The 17,836-nt window shown below is 39.3% G+C and overlaps 1 protein-coding gene across 11 annotated transcripts in view; it reads left to right on the plus strand.

Annotated features, from left to right (window-relative positions):
* R3HDM1 (R3H domain containing 1) overlaps window positions 1–17,836 on the plus strand; it is a 161,544-nt gene that overhangs the window by 133,711 nt on the left and 9,997 nt on the right. For all 11 annotated transcript variants that reach the window (XM_058664433.1, XM_058664436.1, XM_058664428.1 and 8 more), the window contains 4 exons: window positions 3,463–3,617; window positions 4,806–4,957; window positions 13,853–13,956; window positions 17,320–17,492. In XM_058664433.1, coding sequence (XP_058520416.1) covers window positions 3,463–3,617; window positions 4,806–4,957; window positions 13,853–13,956; window positions 17,320–17,492 — 584 coding nt within the window. The remainder of the gene's footprint in view (window positions 1–3,462; window positions 3,618–4,805; window positions 4,958–13,852; window positions 13,957–17,319; window positions 17,493–17,836) is intronic.

Raw genomic sequence — 17,836 nt, forward strand, 5'->3', positions numbered from 1 at the left:
GAGAAATTGACTAAAAAAGCCTTTTTTTGTTAAAGAGTTATTTTTCTGTATTTCAAAGTCAAGAGTTACAGAGAGGGAGAGACAAAGATCGTCCACCCACTGTTTCTTTCCCCAAATGTCTACAACAGTCATAGCTGGGATAAACCAAAGCCAGGAGCTTAAAACTCCAATTAGGTCTTCCCACATGTGTGGCCCTTGAACCAACTTCTGCTGCAGTCTCCTGAATATTAACTGAGAGGTAGATTGGAAGTAGAGCAGCTGAAACTCAGCATTGCAGGTGATAGCTTATCCCAGTGTTCTACAACAGTGATTCCAAGAGATTTATTTTTATTGCAGAGGAAGAATTAGTAAATAGTAGTAACAGAGAGAAGATGTTCCATCTGCTGTTTCAGTCTCTCAAGTAGTTGCAATGGCCAGAGCTTAGCCAATCCAAACCCAAGATCCAGGAACTTCTTCCTAATCTCCCACACGGGTACAGGATCTCAAGGACTTAGGCCATCCTCCGCTGCTTTCCCAGGCCACAGCAGAAAGCTGGATGGAAAGTGGAGCAACTAGGACATGAACTGGTGTCCATTTAGGATGCTGTGCTTGCAGGTGGAGGATTAATCAGTTGAGCCATTGCACTGCCTCCATTTCCCCTCAAGAGCTTTTTCAGGAAGGCATTTGGCATTCTTATTTTTAATAATGCTATTGCTGCTGAACAACACATTCCCAACCTTATTTTTGCTACTTCTGAGTATATTTCAGTATTTCAATTTTAGTTTAGTTTATTTCTTTGTTAATTTTCACTGTCTTCAAAATCTATAAATCCCTGGTACTTCTTGCCACTCTTCTATGTATAGAACTTTTAGTTGTCCACAGTGTTCTGTTGTACATTCATCTTCCCCTTTGCACTCAACATACTATGTGGCACCACTCCTAACACTCTCAAACTTGCTGCTCATTTTTGTTTTTTTTTCTAGACCTTTGCATTTTCCTGGAATACAATTTAGATTCATGTATAACTTCCTTTATAGTATCAGTAGGAATTCCTTCTTACCTGAACTTTACTCATTATTAGTCTTAAGGTCTCAGGGCTAAGAATGCCAGATTTCAAAGATAGGAGCCATGTAATACTCACATAGCTCAAATGATGTTTCCCAGGCTTTGAACCATTTATTACTACTCTTCATGACGCATACTCAGGTGTGGGAGTCAGGTGTTTTAAATTTCATGTTATGACATCTCAGTTTCAAATTATGTGGTATGTGGGTAGACATTTGTATAGATAGTCCAATTAATAGATCTGGATATTAATGGAGATTAAGTTACATTAAGGAATTTAAAATGTATTGGAAATTTACTGGTGCAAATTCCATGATACAGTGTGCAAATCATGCTATATTAAGCCACCATCACATGATTTTATAGCTATTTGTTTAAAACCTTCTGTGTCCATCTTTTTTTTTATTGACAGTTTTTTTATGCTTTTTTTATTATTGCTGATAGACTTTTTTCTCATGATACAGTTTCTTGGGGAGAGTATTTCACTCAGGAGAGACTTCTATGCCAAGTTTCCAAATTTGTACATACATTGGCTTTTTTTTTTTTCCAAAGTATTCTTTAACCTTGAATATTTCCTTAATAAACTATGAAAGTAATGTGAAAGCCATTTGGAACTTCTTAGAAGGACTGTTATCATCTGAGTATTGTTTTGTCTGAGTGGCACAGTGTCAGAGGGAACGCACTAGATGCCCTCCCCAGATGGCTGCAGTGGCTGAGGCTGTGCCAGGCCAAAACCAAGAGCTGCATTCAGGCCTCCCATGTAGATGGCAGGAGTTCTTTCTTAGGCACACTTACCAATAGCTGGATTATAGGTGAAGCAGCCAGGACTCCAAGCAGCACTCGAATGGGATGTTGGTGTTAGAGGAAACAGCCTAATCCTCCAGACCTCAACGCCAATACCTAAGTCAAAGTATTTTAAGTCTGATTTTTGTTACAGTCAACACAGCCAGGTATCCACTGTTGATTTCTTTGTTTTCATTTTACTGGGTTTGTAACTTTTCCAGCTATGTGTAAAAAAAATTTTTTTCCATTCCATAAAAGCCCAAATTGCAATGCTGCAGTGTATTGCTGTGTGTTAAGGAGAGCATTTCCAACACAAGGTGTTATGTTCACCTCTCTGCTCCATTCCTGTCATTTGTTTTCTTAAAGTGGAAATGAATCTGTATGCGTAAACGGTATTGAGAATTTGGGCTATAAATTTGAATATCTGTCATGTGTTCTTATTGTTTCCATTCTTGTCCTTTGTTTTGTTAGAGATTAAAAATCTGTCAGTGTATGTTTGGATGATATTGGAATTTAGGGTATAAATTTGAAATATTTGTCACTTGCTAAACTGAAAATATAACATAGCAAAATATATTTTATGATATCATGAAATTAATTTTATTGGCCTTTAGCTATTGACATCTCCTTAGGCAGTACTGTAGTTTAGTTCATCTTTGTTTAAAAAAATTTTTTTATACCTTGAAGCAAAATGATTATGTTTATCTGGTTTCTTTGAAAAAAATAGTTCATTTGATAAAAGTATATTTATATTCCTGAATAAGTAGTTAAATTACCAACAGTGCCCCCAGGTTTGGTTTAGCTGTTCCTTAGGCATTTTATTTATGATTTTGAGCAGATTACTTTATCTCTTTAAATTATCTCTATCAATTAATCTTAATAATAAAATGAGGACATAGTCAAGACAATTATTAAATCCTAACATAAGGATTGATAGCTTAATGTGAGTTTTAGACCTATTTTATAAAGGTCCTCTCCCACCCTTTATTTTTTTACCACCAGCAGGGCAAATTTCATAGGCATGTAACCTCCTCGGATTGCTTTAGTGTCATGCTACTTGCAATCTGAAATTCTCAAAAACGTAACAAGCAGCCCTATATATTCTCTTTGCATTCAGCCTTTTACACAAATTATGTATGTCACCTACAAAAAAAATCCTTAAGGAGAAAGAGCAATAAACAAAGACAAAGAGAGATCTTCTGCTGGCTAACTTCACAATTGCCCAAAGTGCAGGGAGCTTGGCTAGGCCAAAGCCTGGAAGCCAGGGCTCCATCCAGGTCTCCAGTAAGAGTGACAAAGACCCAAATATTTGAACCATTACTCACGGCCTCCCAGGGTGACCCATTAACAAGAAAGGAATTGAAGTAGAGCCTTGACTACTGGCACTTCCTCAATTGTAGAAGTAATATTTGCAGAAATACTTACTTGACAGCATTTTAGGAGGATAAAATGTAGTTAACTTTAGTTTTCTGCATAGTAAATTTTTCTTGTTACCTCAAAAATAGAGGGCTTTAGGGATTTGTCATTTAAAATAAATTCTTTTAGAACACAAAAATGCTTGTTTAACATACTGAAACACCCTATTATTAAATGAAGTAGATTGAAAGCAAGGTTTAACTCATTGTGCCATTGCAGGTTTTCAAGTTACACCCAACCAGCAGCAAAACTACCAAGGAATAGTTGGAGTTCAGCAACCACAGAGTCAGAACCTACTCAGTGGCCAACCCAACAGCATTGGAAATCAGATTCAAGGGGTGGTCATCCCCTATCCTTCAGTGCCATCATACCAGGTATGTTCTCTCTCTTACCTACTTTGGGTGGAGATGGTTTTCAGTAAGTTACATTGTTGTGCCGGTTTCTGAAATCCCCAGATAATCATCAAGCCTGAAGTCGGTGCTAAGGCAAAAAGGTGGTTTATTCAATATTTTTTTTTTGAGATTTATTTTATTTTTATTACAAAGTCAGATATACAGAGAGGAGGAGAGACAGAGAGGAAGTGGAGCTGCCGGGATTAGAATCGGCGACCATATGGGATCCTGGCACATTCAAGGCTAGGACTTTAGCCACTAGGCCATGCCGCCAGGCCCAAAAGGTGGTTTATTCAAACTAACCTAGGTCTCCCAGCCACCTCCCCCAGCCCAGCATGGCTGGGCGGGGGAGGGGCAGCCACTGCAAGATCCGCAGCTCAGGCACCCCGAGAGAGCCAGAGTGAGAGAGCCCGCGAGCCCAAGCTCCCCAGTTTTTATACATTTCAGGCTATTAATTATACAGTCATGATCTAGCAGACTTCTATTGGTGGGTTTGAAACTAGCAACTTTTAAAAAGTACAAATCGATGAGCTGTAGGGCGGTGGATCTTATCAAACACCAGGTACTTCCTTCCTGAGGAGTGGTCTGCCTACGTGACCTGCCACATGTCCTGCTGGGTGTCACCTAGGCTATCAGGGCTGGAGTTCACACAGCCCCCAGTCAAGCCATTAAGGCGGAATCACAAAAGGCAGAAAACTTCCAGGTTCTTCAACATGTGTAGTTACAATGAGCCAGAAGCCAAGAACTTCCTTGGGGTCTCCCATTGGGTGCAAGGTCCCAAGACTTTTGGCCATTCCTGACTGCTTTCCCGTGGCGACAAGCAGGGAGCTGGATGGGAAGTGGAGCAGCCGGGATACAAAACGACACCCATATGGGATCCTAGCTTGTGCAAGGCGAGGATTTTAGCCACTAGGCTATTGTGCCTAAAGGTATCTTTAAAAATGACTTGCAGAGATAAATCATATCTTCTCATTATCTTAGATATGGAACCTACTGCACAAATGCTAGCTAAAAACCATTGGTGGCTCAGAGAAAACACAGAAATGAAGTGTTAGTGCAGTGGCTAACTTATCAGAACGCCTATTGTCAGTATTAGCTTTTTCCTGCTGCTCATTCTGTAAACTGTTGAAGGCCTGAAACATAACGCTTTTTTTTTCCTGTAAATTTTAGGTTTCACTGCCTCAAGGTTCTCAAGGAATTGCCCCCCAGACTTATCAACAGCCTGTTCTGTTCCCTAGTCAGTCCAGTCAAGGATCTATACCTACACCAGGAATGCCAGTTTACTACAGCGTGATTTCCCCTGGCCAGCAAAATAGTTTAAGGTGAGTATAACCAAGAAACTGATGCTGTAGCTCATAACTAACTGTTTATCAACATCATAGTCATTTATTATTTTTTTTTAAAGATTTATTTATTTTATTGGAAAGGCACATGTACAAGAGAGGAGGAGAGACAGAGAGGAAGATCTTCCATCCGATGATTCACTTCCCAAGTGGCCGCAACAGCCGGTGCTGTGCCGATCCAAAGCCAGGAACCAGGAACGTCTTTCCGGGTCTCCCAAGCAGGTGCAGAGTCCCAAGGCTTTGGGCCGTCCTTGACTGCCATCCCAGGTCCCAAGCAGGGAGCTGGATGGAAAGTGGAGCTGCTGGGATTAGAACTGGCGCCCATATGGGATCCGAGTGTGCTCAAGGCGAGGACCTTAAACCACTATGCTATCGCGCCAGGCCCAACATCATAGTCTTTTAAACATGCTGCTTGTAAAATCAACAAAGTACATAACCTGAGTTCTTTTCCTAGTAATATAGAAGAGATGAGCCTTAGAAGCAAAATGTATTGCTGGAACTTTTCAGACTCTGGAGAGCTCATTTTTGATCAATAAGGGAGAAAGAATGCAGCAATTAATAGGAGCTCTTTGTTAAGCTTTTCTATCAGCTACTACTTTGGAAGAGCAACATGACTAGAGATTGTTGACCTCTAGCTATAATTGCAGATGGCATTTGAAGATAGAAAAGTGATTGATCTACTTTGATGTTATTTTTTAAATCTGACAGGAAAAATGGAGATGTGGATTTTATGTTAATTGCTAACAGTATCCCCACAAATGGAACTCACGGTTTTTTCCTTCTTTCTGTTTGTGTGGCTGTTGATGTTTGAGTGTTTGATTCAGCAAAATCAGGCTCTTTGAATGACAAATTCATTGTGAATAATACAGACAACCTTGACATTTTATGTTGTATTGAAAGCCAGCTCTTTAGGGTAAGTGAAAATGGGTATATGCAGGAGGTATGTTAATATCTCCTTAGCATTCCCAAGTGTTAAGGAGATTTTTTTTTAAGATTTATCTATTTTTATTGAAAGGCAGATATACAGAGAGGAGAAGAGACAGAGAGGAAGATCTTCCGTCCTATGGTTCAATCCCCAAGTGAGCGCAACGGCCGGGTCAGAGCCAGTCAAAGCCAGGAGCCAGGAGCTCCTCTGTGTCTCCCACACGGGCGCAGAGTCCCAAGGCTTTGGGATGTCCCCAACCGCACCCCCATGCCACAAGCAGGGAGCTGGATGGGAAGCAGGGCCGCCGGGATTAGAGCCGGCGACCACATGGGATCCCAAGCGTGCAAGCCGAGGACTCCAACCACTACGCTATCGCGCCTGGCCTAAGGACGTATTACACTGAATTTTAGATTCTGTATGCAATATATCAATGTTTGGAATCTAGAATGCCAATTCAGTTTCTGAAATGTCAACTGGAAGTGGCATTCTGTGCTAATAAGAAATAAAGGTTAAGAAAATTGCCAAATTATATCCGTCTCTAAGCCAAAGAATAATCTTTCTTTGATCAGAATAAGCTAACAAAGCAGTCATTAATGTGTAGAGCAGAGGCTGAAAGCAATAGATACTGCTTGATCTGGTGCCTTAGTTGGGAACAAAAGATAGCAATTTTTCCAAGTTATTTATCTGAGCCTGCATGCTAGAAAGACTTGTGTGAAAAATCAAACCTTTAGGAACCTGTGTAAGTTATAAAAATTTACCATGTTTGTTGGATTTTTTAATCTCTTGAAACATGAAAAGGTCTTCTATGGTTGACTTCTGAAGGCACTTTAACTGTTTATGGAGGTGAGAAAACACAGTGTTTTAACTACTTTGACAGTCAGATTTTAAGTATAATGATAGAATCCAGAAGCTTGCCAGTGAGTGCTAATGGTGAAACTTTGGAAAGAACCCCAATTTTAGCCCCTGGGCCTTTTACTACAAAGAAAATAAAATTTTGGAGAGCTAGTATTCATCTGAGGAATGACCTGGAGCACAGCATAAGGATCCTCAGTAACCTCCGAAGTGTAATTACTTAAAGTTTAGGGCTGTGACCAAAAAGACCAAATGAAGTAGCTGTAAGTTGATGGAATCTTTAAAAAATTGTGGACCCTTTGGATGAAAAAATATATAACTGACAGCGTTTTTCAAAATATATCATGTACTCTGCAAGAAATTCTACTTATGCTTCTGAATAGTAGTGACCATACGAATCACCATACAATCACCAAAAATCAGATTTAACTGGAATTGTTAAATATCAACTCTTGGTATTTGTTTGCAGTCTCATAATGAATTGCCACCTAAGGGCTAGTTTATAGAAGCCGATTCTTTTTAAATCTAGATTCCCAGCTTGTATAAAATCTGCTTTAGGGGAAAAAAGTTTATTTTCCCTTGCATATTGTAATGTTGGTCCAGAGACTTAAACATCTAGAGTGAAGCCCAGAGTAGTGGCTGGCTAAATAAATACTGAAGAAGCTCATTTGTCAAGTGGCAAAGGCCAGCTTGCACATATGGATATGTACATAAATGTCATCAGTTGTTGGCCTTAGCCTTACTGTTCTTGAAACCCTACATAATTTTTGAATTTTCCATTAACTTGTTAAAAATCATTGAACAGTAGGCCCACCCATCCTTATTTTAAAAATAAAACAAGCATTGAATTCATCATCTAAGAAAAATTTCATTATTACAGATCTGCAAGGAGACATGTCAGAATAATAAAACCCAAATCAATCTCTTTGTTTAGAAAAGACTGGAATTAGGGTAAATGGATTGTAACCAAGTGAAACAAGATGACAGAATACAATGGGTGCAATAGAGATGAAGAAAGCCTTTTAACATACATACTAACAAATCATTCCTCTACATATATCATTTCTTTAAAATGACCACTGAAACATCATTAAAGGTACATGATGTGATATTAAAATAAACCATTATGGGAGAGAATGTTGTGGATAGCAAGTTAAGACCCTGGCCACTTGAAATGCCCACATGCAAATTTGAATGCCTAGAATTGAATTTCACCTCTCCTTCTGATCCAGCTTCCTGCTCATGTGCCTGGGATCAGCAGATACATGCAGAGACTTTTATTCCTGCCACCTGCATGGATGACTTGGGTGGAGTTACTGGCCAGGATTAGAACCTGCGCACATACGGGATCCCGCTGCGTGCAAGACAAAGACTTTGGCCATTAGGCTGCTGCACCAGGCTCAGAGAGATAATGTAATAGATGCCATTTTTATTGTGATCTCTCTCCACCCACTATCACACAGGCTCACTCTTTCTCCCCCAGCACTTCCCTCCTTCCCTGCCTCTTCCTTTCTCAGGTTTTGTTTATTTCACTGCCCTCTACCTCTAACTGCATGGATGGCCAATGGTAGGAACCATTCGTACACAATTGGATGTTTATGGAAATAAATGCCACTAATTAAAAAAAGAAGAAGAAGAAGGAAATAAGAAATAAATGCCAGTTTCCTTAAGGATCCTTAGTATGAAATCTCACTGAGCCGCCATCAGGCGTTGAGTTGGGCCCAGGAAGCTAACTTTGCAGATTCGCACTAGTTATTGAATGACATGTTGTAATTAGAACATGACCTATGGAATCAAACAAACCCAGTTGAAAGCCTGTATAAACTTAAGCAGGTCTCTTTATACCTTGGCTTTACTTTTTTTTTTTTTTTTTAATGTTTATTTTTATTTACTTAAAGCAGAGTGAGAAAAGGAGAGACAGAGGGAGAGGTGTTTCATTCCCTGGCTCACTCCTCCAAATGGCTACAATGACTAGAGCTTGGCCAGGCCAAAACCAGGACCCAGGAACTTCATCTCAGCCTCCCACATAGATAGCAGGTGCCCGTCCTCTGGGCGGTCATCCATTACTTTTTCCTCACTACATAAGCAGGGATCTGGAGCCATTGTTCATGTGGAATACCAGTGTTCCAAATGGAAGCTTAACCCACTTTGCCACAGTGCTGGTCCCTGAATTTCTCATTTTAAATAACAAGGAATAATCTCTCTTTTCTATCTTCTCTTTTCTCTCTTCTATTTTTATTAGAAAGATAGATTTACAAAGAGAAGGACAGACAGAGAAAAAGATCTTCCATTCACTGATTCACCCTCTAAGGCAGTTTGAAGCCAGCTTCTTCCATGTCTCCCACATGGGTACAGGTTCCTAAAGTTCTGACCTGTCCTCTGCTGCTTTCCCAGGCCATAAACAAGGAGCTGGATAGCAGCTGAGATACAAACCAGCAGCACCCATATGGAATCACAGTGCTAAAAGTTGGAGGATTAGCCAGTTGAGCTACTGGGGCAGCCCCAAGAACAATATCACAGGACGGCTATGGGAGACTACATGTCTAGGATTTTATGTATGGAAATCATTCAAAAATATTTAGCTACTTGCATTCTTAAGACATACTAGAAATGGTTAATCATTGGGCCCGGTGTAGTAGCCTAACTGCTGAAGTCCTCGCTTTGCACACCCCAAAATCCCATATGGGTGCTGGTCCGTGTCCCGGCGGCCCCACTTCCCATCCAGCTCCCTGCTTGTGGCCTGGGAAAGCAGTCAAGGATGACGGCCCAAAGCCTTGAGACCTTGCACACACATGGGAGACCCAGAAGAAACTCCAGGCTCCTGGCTTCGGATCAGCACAGCTCCGGCTGTTGCGGTCACTTGGGGAGTGAATCATCGGACAGAAGATCTTCCTCTCAGTCTCTCCTCTTTATATATCTGCCTTTCCAGTAAAAAGTAAGTAAATCTTTTAAAAAAAGAAAGAAACGGTTAAACATTAGCATTAATGTCCACACTTCCCACAATATGTTGAAGCATGTTGGATATACTTTCATTTAGAGACTTAACTGTCTTTTCCTGTCATCAGTCATTATAATGTAGCTGCTTCAAATTTTCAGTGGAGTTACTAGAGTGTGTGTGTGTGTGTGTGTGTGTGTGTTTTATGACTTGTGAGTCAAATCCCAAATGTTTCTGATTTGAAAAGAAGTTGTGGTGGTAAGGAACAAAAAGAGAAATGATATGGTGAGCTATATCAAGCATATTAAAATTCATTTGTAACCCCAGATGCCTTCTGCACAGCAGAGAAAACAGTAAACAGAGAGAGACAAAGCACCCTACAGAATGGGAAAAAATATTCACAAACTGATAAGGAGTTAATATCTAAATTATATAAGGAGCTCCTGTAGTTCTATGGCATCACAATTGTTAGTCTCAAGAACTCTTGTGATTTCTGTTTTAAAAATTCATTACCCCTGGTATTTGGTGATTCTGAATGCTGTTCCGTATCATTATACTAGCTGGACACTCCCTTATAAAGCAAATGCTATAAACTCAGAGAAGGCTTAGTACCCTTAAAGTAACAGCTATTTTTATTTTTTTTAATATCATTTGCAGTTAGATAAATGCTATTTTCATTTTATTTGGAAGAAGTAGGGTGGCTGGCATTGTGGCACACAAAAGCTGTTGCTTGGAACTCCAGCATTCCATATTGGAGTACCATTTGCATTCAAGCTCCTGCTGATGTTCCTGGGAAGGTGGAGTGGGGCAAGTACTTCAGCCGCTCCCTAACACAGAAGAGGACCACGTGGAGTTCCTGGCTCTGAACTTCAGCCTAGCTCAGGCCTGGCCATAGTGGCCACTCGCAGAACAAACCAGCAGATAGATGATCGTTCTTGGTTTCTCTCTCTCATTTCTATAATATTACAAGTGAGAACTGAGAAACAATAGCCCATTAATTTTTCAGACTTACAGTATGTGTGGATTCTATATTTAGAAATGTGCTGATAATGCTGACATTTCTTTGTAATTCATAAGTTGCTATTTCCACCATTTTCTTCTTCTTTCCTGTACATGTCACACAAGCATTTGTGCAGCTAAAATCAAACAAGGCACACTCTCCTTCCCTGTTCAGTTCTCATGCTGTCATTTCCACTGCTAAAGTCTACTCGGTCTTACTAAAGCATGATAATTCAAGTAAAGTCTGTGAAATTTTTTCTTTAGCCTTTTAATTTTTAAAGCACTGAAATTTACCTTTTTTTCTAATGTTAGAAACTCAGTTCATTAAAAGAACAAAAATATATTAAAAATAATAAACAGTATGGGTTTATTTATTGTATTTATTTATTTATTTTTTTAGATATGGAAAATAGCACATAATCTTGTCCATAGATAACTAGTTGTTATGAAAAGCAAAATTTATGTCTGTGGAACAGAGTAGTGCAAAAATAACGTAAAAATGTTTTACATTGTAAGGAGCAGTATTTATGTCAATATACTAATCCTTTTGCTAACCTGGCCAGATACCCACTTGGCACATTCATTGTCTTTCATTTGTATTCCTCCCCAAACATTTTGAAGGACCTGTACTTTGCTGTACTTTGTATTTATAGTTTACTGTAGATTTGATTTAATATCCTCAAACACAAAGTTAAACAGCTAAATTCAACTCAGTATTTGCTAAGTGGGAAAGTCTATCTTGAACCCTAACCTACAGGGTCCTGATCCAAAGATTCTTATGTTATAAATACTGAATTTACTGTAATAGTCTTCTATTAAAAAGTTACAAAGAATAAGTATACATCTTTGTTTTGAAAATGTCCTTTTCTCTGGCTTGAGTTGAGTAGCATCCTGTCTTGCTGCTTACACAGAGCAGTGGAGTTGGAATTACCATGTTTACTTGTGCTCAGCCTTTCTGTTGTCAGTGAGGTATCTTTGTGTGTAGATTAATTGTGTTGTGAGTCGCAGTCAAAACTGAGCACAGCGCGATGTTCTGGTCAGGGACTCTAGTATTACAGCCCATCATGAGATTTTTTTCAGACTTTAGAATGGAGAGAAAATTAGTTTAGTTCCTGCCAAGCAAGTGGGATAGCTGTAAAATGTTCTCGTTTTTAGTGGTTTTTCTGCTGTTTTACCTTTCATTTTTGCCCTTTTTTATCTTGAAACTCAAAACGATAATGTACCTTTGTTTTTGACCTATAATCTCAAAGGGATAGCCAAACATACATAGAGAGGAACTTGAAAAGACTACATAACCTTTATAGTTTAGAACACTTTAAAAAATGCTTCATAGTAACTGTGTCACATAATACAATGTAATTAATGAAGTTAAATAATAAATAATTTTAAAAAAAAAATAAAAAAAAAAGATGAGCAGCACAACCCATCAGACCCATGTTTGCGTTGAGAATCAAGGGACATTTACATTAAATCAGAGATAAAAGAGAAAAAAAAAATGCTTCATAGAATCTTTGTGTAGTAGTGAAAAAGAAAACCTACTTTTAAGTCTTTCTCTTTTGCTCTCCAGTCTGTTTTCCCTTTCTTGTGTCCTAGTAATCTCTTAGTGTCCTCTTTGTCCTACTTCTGATTCCTGTCTTGGATTCATTTTATTTCTGCTAAGTATTTAGTATGCATTTTGTTTGTTCAGCCATGCTGTGAAGTAATTATTGATAACTAAGTCAGTCGGTCAGTCTGAATCTTATCTTTTGGTGAATTTTCATTGCTTTTGATATCCAAAAGTAAACTATTTATACCTTATCTAGAGAAATTAAATAAAGTAACAAATAAGGTAGATATCTACTGTACAACGTTGTTCCTGTAGTTAACAATATTACATTGTGCAACTTTAAAATGCATTCAGGTAAATCTTGTGTTAAATATTCTTGCTGATAACTTATATATACTAGTGTGACATAATTATTGCAAATGAAATAACTAAAAATTGCCTCACTGCTAAAACATTGTCCTTTCTAAACCTTCATATACTAATGGAAATAGTGGGTTAGTTTATTTACCATCTTGTAAATCATTATATTAATGATTCATTAATAAGTTTACTTTGGTTGACTTAAATCGATGTTGAAGTAAAAGATAACCATAAATGAATGATTATTATGATTCTTGGGTTAAAATTATGTTGTTTAAGTAGATACATTTAAAAGAGTAGTTGGCCTGGGCCTGAGCCCGGCGCAATAGTGTAGTGGTTAAGGTCCTCCCCTTGAGCACACTCGGATCCCATATGGGTGCCGGTTCTAATCCCGGCAGCTCCACTTCCCATCCAGTTCCCTGCTTGTGGCCTGGGAAGGCAGTCAAGGACGGCCCAAAGCTTTGGGACCCTGCCTGTACCTGCATGGGATGTTCCTGGCTCCTGGCTTCAGATCGGCACAGCACCGGCCGTTGGGATCACTTGGGGAGTGAATCATCAGATGGAAGATCTTCCTCTCTGTCTCTCCTCCTCTCTGTACATGTGCCTTTCCAATAAAATAAATAAATCTTTAACAAAAAAAAAGAATGGGAGGGGGAAAGACTGATAGTGAATAAAGCTTTATTTAAAATTAATGGTATTATTCTGTGATTTTTACCTATTATCCTAAAAGCATTTACTAAATAGGAACTTTAGATGTGAATTGTGACGAACTGCCTCTCAGTGTGACTCTGAGGGACCTCCTGTTCAGAAGCGCAGTAGCTGGGTGGCTTTACACTGATTGCGTTTTGCTTTTGCTGTTTGTCATGTCACAGCATATTCTGTTGTTACCTTTATTCTTAGCACATCTCGTCAAACTACATATTCTCTTTCCTAAATGTAGTTCATTGAGACCCAAATGTATTACCTTTTTATTTTATAAAATTGGTAAATTGTTTTTGTTTTAATAACTATTTGAACAATACAAAAGACAAATTACAGAATCGTAAATGCAGTGGGATTAATTTTTTCAGTGCGATAAACTAATTTTTATATAATTTTATAATTCACAGAAAATAAATTGTTCAAATTTTACTGCTAACCAATTTGGACAACAATTTTATTTAAATATTTTATAACACTGTTTGTTCAAACACTGCTTACAGACAGCTCTTTCTCACTGTGTCGTGTGTCTGTTTTTTGGAATTCTCTGGCACATAGCTCTTCAGTAAGTTACTTGCAGCATCCTGGAACAGAACAAGTACAGTTTACGCGAACTACTTCACCATGCAATTCCCAGCAGCTTCAAGGCCATCAATGTGCAGGTATGAACAAATTGTATTTTAAGAGGTAATGATTTATAGACTTGAGAAATAGTTCATTTCATTAGATACTTTCACAGGATTCTCGATTTGAGATGTGCTGTGATACATCCAGGATGTTAAAAGTGTAGCCCACTCTTTCCTTTCCTTCCACTTAGCCTCCTCCCTCAGGACTGATATGTTCCAGGCTGCATTTCTAGGCCCTCCTTCTTCGGTTTTGCTTGGATAATCCAGAAACACTTAAGCTTCCACCACTGCCTTTTCCAGCACCTACAAATTCTTATTTCTGTTGAGACACAACCAAATATAGCCAACTGCCTGCTAGATATCCCCCTGCCCAGGTAGGTCAGAGGCACAAAAACTCTGTCTTTTTTATTTTATGATACAGTTCCATAGGCTCTGGGATTTCTCTTTCTGTTTCCCCAAGTCCTCTTCCAACCAGCCTCCCCTGCCACCCCCCCCCCCGTGATTTCCCATTTAGTATTACAACGGTATTCCTTTATCAACAGTCATCATTCTATAGTTGCACTGTTAAAGTGTTTCCTGACATTGTAGGCATGGATAATGTCAGAGAGTCCAGCATCCTACTCTCAGGATATATTCAACAGTTTCCCTGCAACCAACATCTGTTGTCTGTATGCAGAGATGCGTACTGTATCTGGACATAGGACTCAATATCTTACCTTTACTTGTATGTGTCTCACTTTATCTTCCACCTATGGAAAGAAAATATCAGACAATCCAGGGCCGGGCACGGTAGCCTAGTGACTGTGGTCTTCGCTTTACATGCACCAGGATCCCATATGCCCATCCAGCTCCCTGCTTGTGGTATGGGAAAGCAGTCGAGGACGACCCAAAGCCTTGGGATCCTGCACCTGTGTAGGTGACCCAGAAGGGGCTCCTGGCTCCTGGCTTCGAGTCAGCTCAGCTCCAGCTGTTACGGCTACTTGGGGAGTGAATCAGCAGATGGAGGATCTTCCTCTCTGCCTCCTTCTCTCTGTAGAGTCTGACTTTACAATAAAAATTAATCAAATAAATAAATAAAACAATAAAGAAAAAGTCCAGAGTTGTAAAACTCTCAAAGCAGACACTTCTTTCCTTCCCACGTACTGCTAATGTGGGTACTCTTTTTTCTTTTCTTCTTTTTTTGTATCTTTTTTGCAGTGATCTCTTTTTACTTATTTGTTACTTAACCTCATCCTCACCTTTCTTCCTTCCCAACACACACAGAAAGAGAGAAACTCAAAAATTATTGTCTCGAAGCAATATCTTCATGTCATTTCTCTATATAAAAAGTATATCTGGGGCCTGTCATTTTGGTCAGCATTATGGTCTAATGTGATAGGCTGCCTTCCAGCTTCCTGCTGACGACAGGGAAAGCAGAGGGAGATAGCACACGTACTTGAGCCCCTATACACACCTGGGGGACCTGGAGGAAACTCCCAGCTCCTGGCTTCAGCCTGGCCCAGCCCTGGCTGTTGAGGTCATTTGGAGAGTGAATCAGCAGATGGAAGACCTTTATCTTCCTTCTCTGTCATGTAACTCGTCCTTTCCAATAAACAAATAAAAATCTTAAAAAATAAAAAATAAATTAGCTGAGTCCCCACCTAAACTTCAAGGCAACCAAACTTGGTAAGTTGTGTTTTTCCATGCCAATAGTCCTTTCTACCATTCTTCCTTCTGCCTGAAATATCCATCCACCATCTTCTGTTTCCCTTAAATCTCTCTTATCCTTACAGGTCAACTCAGAAAATTATCTGTTCTACAGTGGCCTCTCAACCTTTTAAACTGTTTTTCCTCTGTGTCATAGTCTCTTCCACAAACCTCTACCTTAATGCTGAATGTTCTTGCCATGATTTATTGACTTATATAAGTTGTGGAGGAACAAGTAGATGGTAAATGGCCAATAATGGCTCCATCCAGCATGGGCCACATGGGCTGAGGATCGCCATGACCTGTCTGTAAGCAGTTAGCCCTCCCATAGTTGGCCTACCAATCAAGTTGGCTCTATTTCCCAGAAATTGAAGCCCTCTTTATGGTTACTGTATGTAGTACAGACTACAATCCTTGGAGACAAGGGTACCAGATCCTGTCTTACATGGCTGTGGTAGTGTTGGGTAAAATGTAAGACTAGTACTAGTATTGTTGCAGTACTAGCATATGACAATTAAATGAGATACAAAGATAGACACGGGGGCTCGGCGTGGTAGCCTAGTGGCCAAAGTCCTTGCCCTGCATATGCCAGGATCCCATATGGGCGCTGGTTCATATCCTGGCATCCTGCTTCCCATCCAGCTCCCTGCCTGTGGCCTGGGAAAGCAGTTGAGTACGGCCCAAAGCCTTGGAACCCTGCACCCATGTGGGAGACTCAGAGGAGGCTCCTGACTTCTTGCTTTGGATTGACTCAGTTCTGCCTGTTGTGGCCACTTGGGGAGCAGATGGAAGATCTTCCTCTCTCTCTCTGTATATCTGACTTTCCAATAAAAATAAATAAATCTTTAAAAAAAGACACCATAGTCTGTCTGCTGTACATATAAGGTCACTTCAGAAAGCTCATGGCAAATGGAATGAACAGATACAATGAATTTTCCATGAAATTTTTGAAGACTGCTCAGCAGGATTGTGGACCATCCAGCCTGCAGGTCATGTCAGGCCTGTAAATTGATTTAGTCTAAGCATGCCAAGGCAAACACAGGCAGAACTCAAAATTCATGAAATCTAAAGCAGAGTAATTTTTCAAATTGGTAATATTGTGTCTTACAAATGGTGCCAGATAAATACTCAAGTGGCCCTTGACAGCAAAAATGTCCCCCGCTCCTGCATTATATGGTCCCCATACTCCATCAAGTTAGTTCTTCCTGGCCTCCTTTTCCAAATGGGAAAATAGTAAAAGAAGTAGAGCATTTTCTTACTCTCTTAAGTTATTCACAGTACTAAAATTATACTTTCTGACCCACATCTCAAGCTTTGTATACTACTTTAAATTGACCCACTAATTCATTTTTGTGAAGATGACTTTTCACTGTTAGTATTTTTTTAAGGATGTTGTGATTTGGATAGTACCTATGTTGTAATTAAAAATCAGACACTTTTGTGGATCATATCCCAGCTTGTTCTTTCCATCCATCTATCTTGGGAAAGTAGATTTTTCCTGGTGTCTATTGTCATTATATTTAGGAAAAATGAATTGTTAAGACTTAACTACACAATCGTTGTAGTAAAACAAACAATGCTTAGATATTTCTTGCATATATAAAAATAGGGTTTTATTTAGAAATGTGGAATTTTTGTTGTTATCCTGTTATTTAGCCTTCTAATAACCAGTAGCTAAAGTTCTGATTACAATGCTTTATTATGATTTCTCAGGTGTGCCACCACCGCCACCTAGTGGAGGAATGGTAATGATGCAGCTCAATGTACCAAATAACCCACAGTCTCGTGCCCACTCACCCCCTCAGTGGAAGCAGAACAAATATTACTGTGATCACCAGAGAGGACAGAAATGTGTGGAATTTAGCAATGTAGACAATATTATTCAGGTAAGATCTTTTTATTCGTTATAATTTTGAAAGTTTACATGCTTATACTTAATATAAATAAAATTGTCATTTAAAGCCTAACACTGAATCTGAATACAGATTGAATATTATCTGTATACACACAATGTACCTTGATATTTAAATATTGTTTGCTAACTCATATATCTGAAAAATTTCCAAACTTTTAAATTCAGCGAAAGAGAAACAAATCTACCATCCACAAACTACCATACAGCCAGAACTACCAAAGCTGGGCCAGGCTGAAGCCAGGGGCCAGGAATTCTACCGGGCCTCCCAAATTGATGTAGGAGCCCAAAGATTTGGGTGGGCCGCATCCTGCTGCT

This window comes from Ochotona princeps, chromosome 5 (genome assembly GCF_030435755.1).
Source record: "Ochotona princeps isolate mOchPri1 chromosome 5, mOchPri1.hap1, whole genome shotgun sequence".
Classification (NCBI taxonomy): domain Eukaryota; kingdom Metazoa; phylum Chordata; class Mammalia; order Lagomorpha; family Ochotonidae; genus Ochotona; species Ochotona princeps.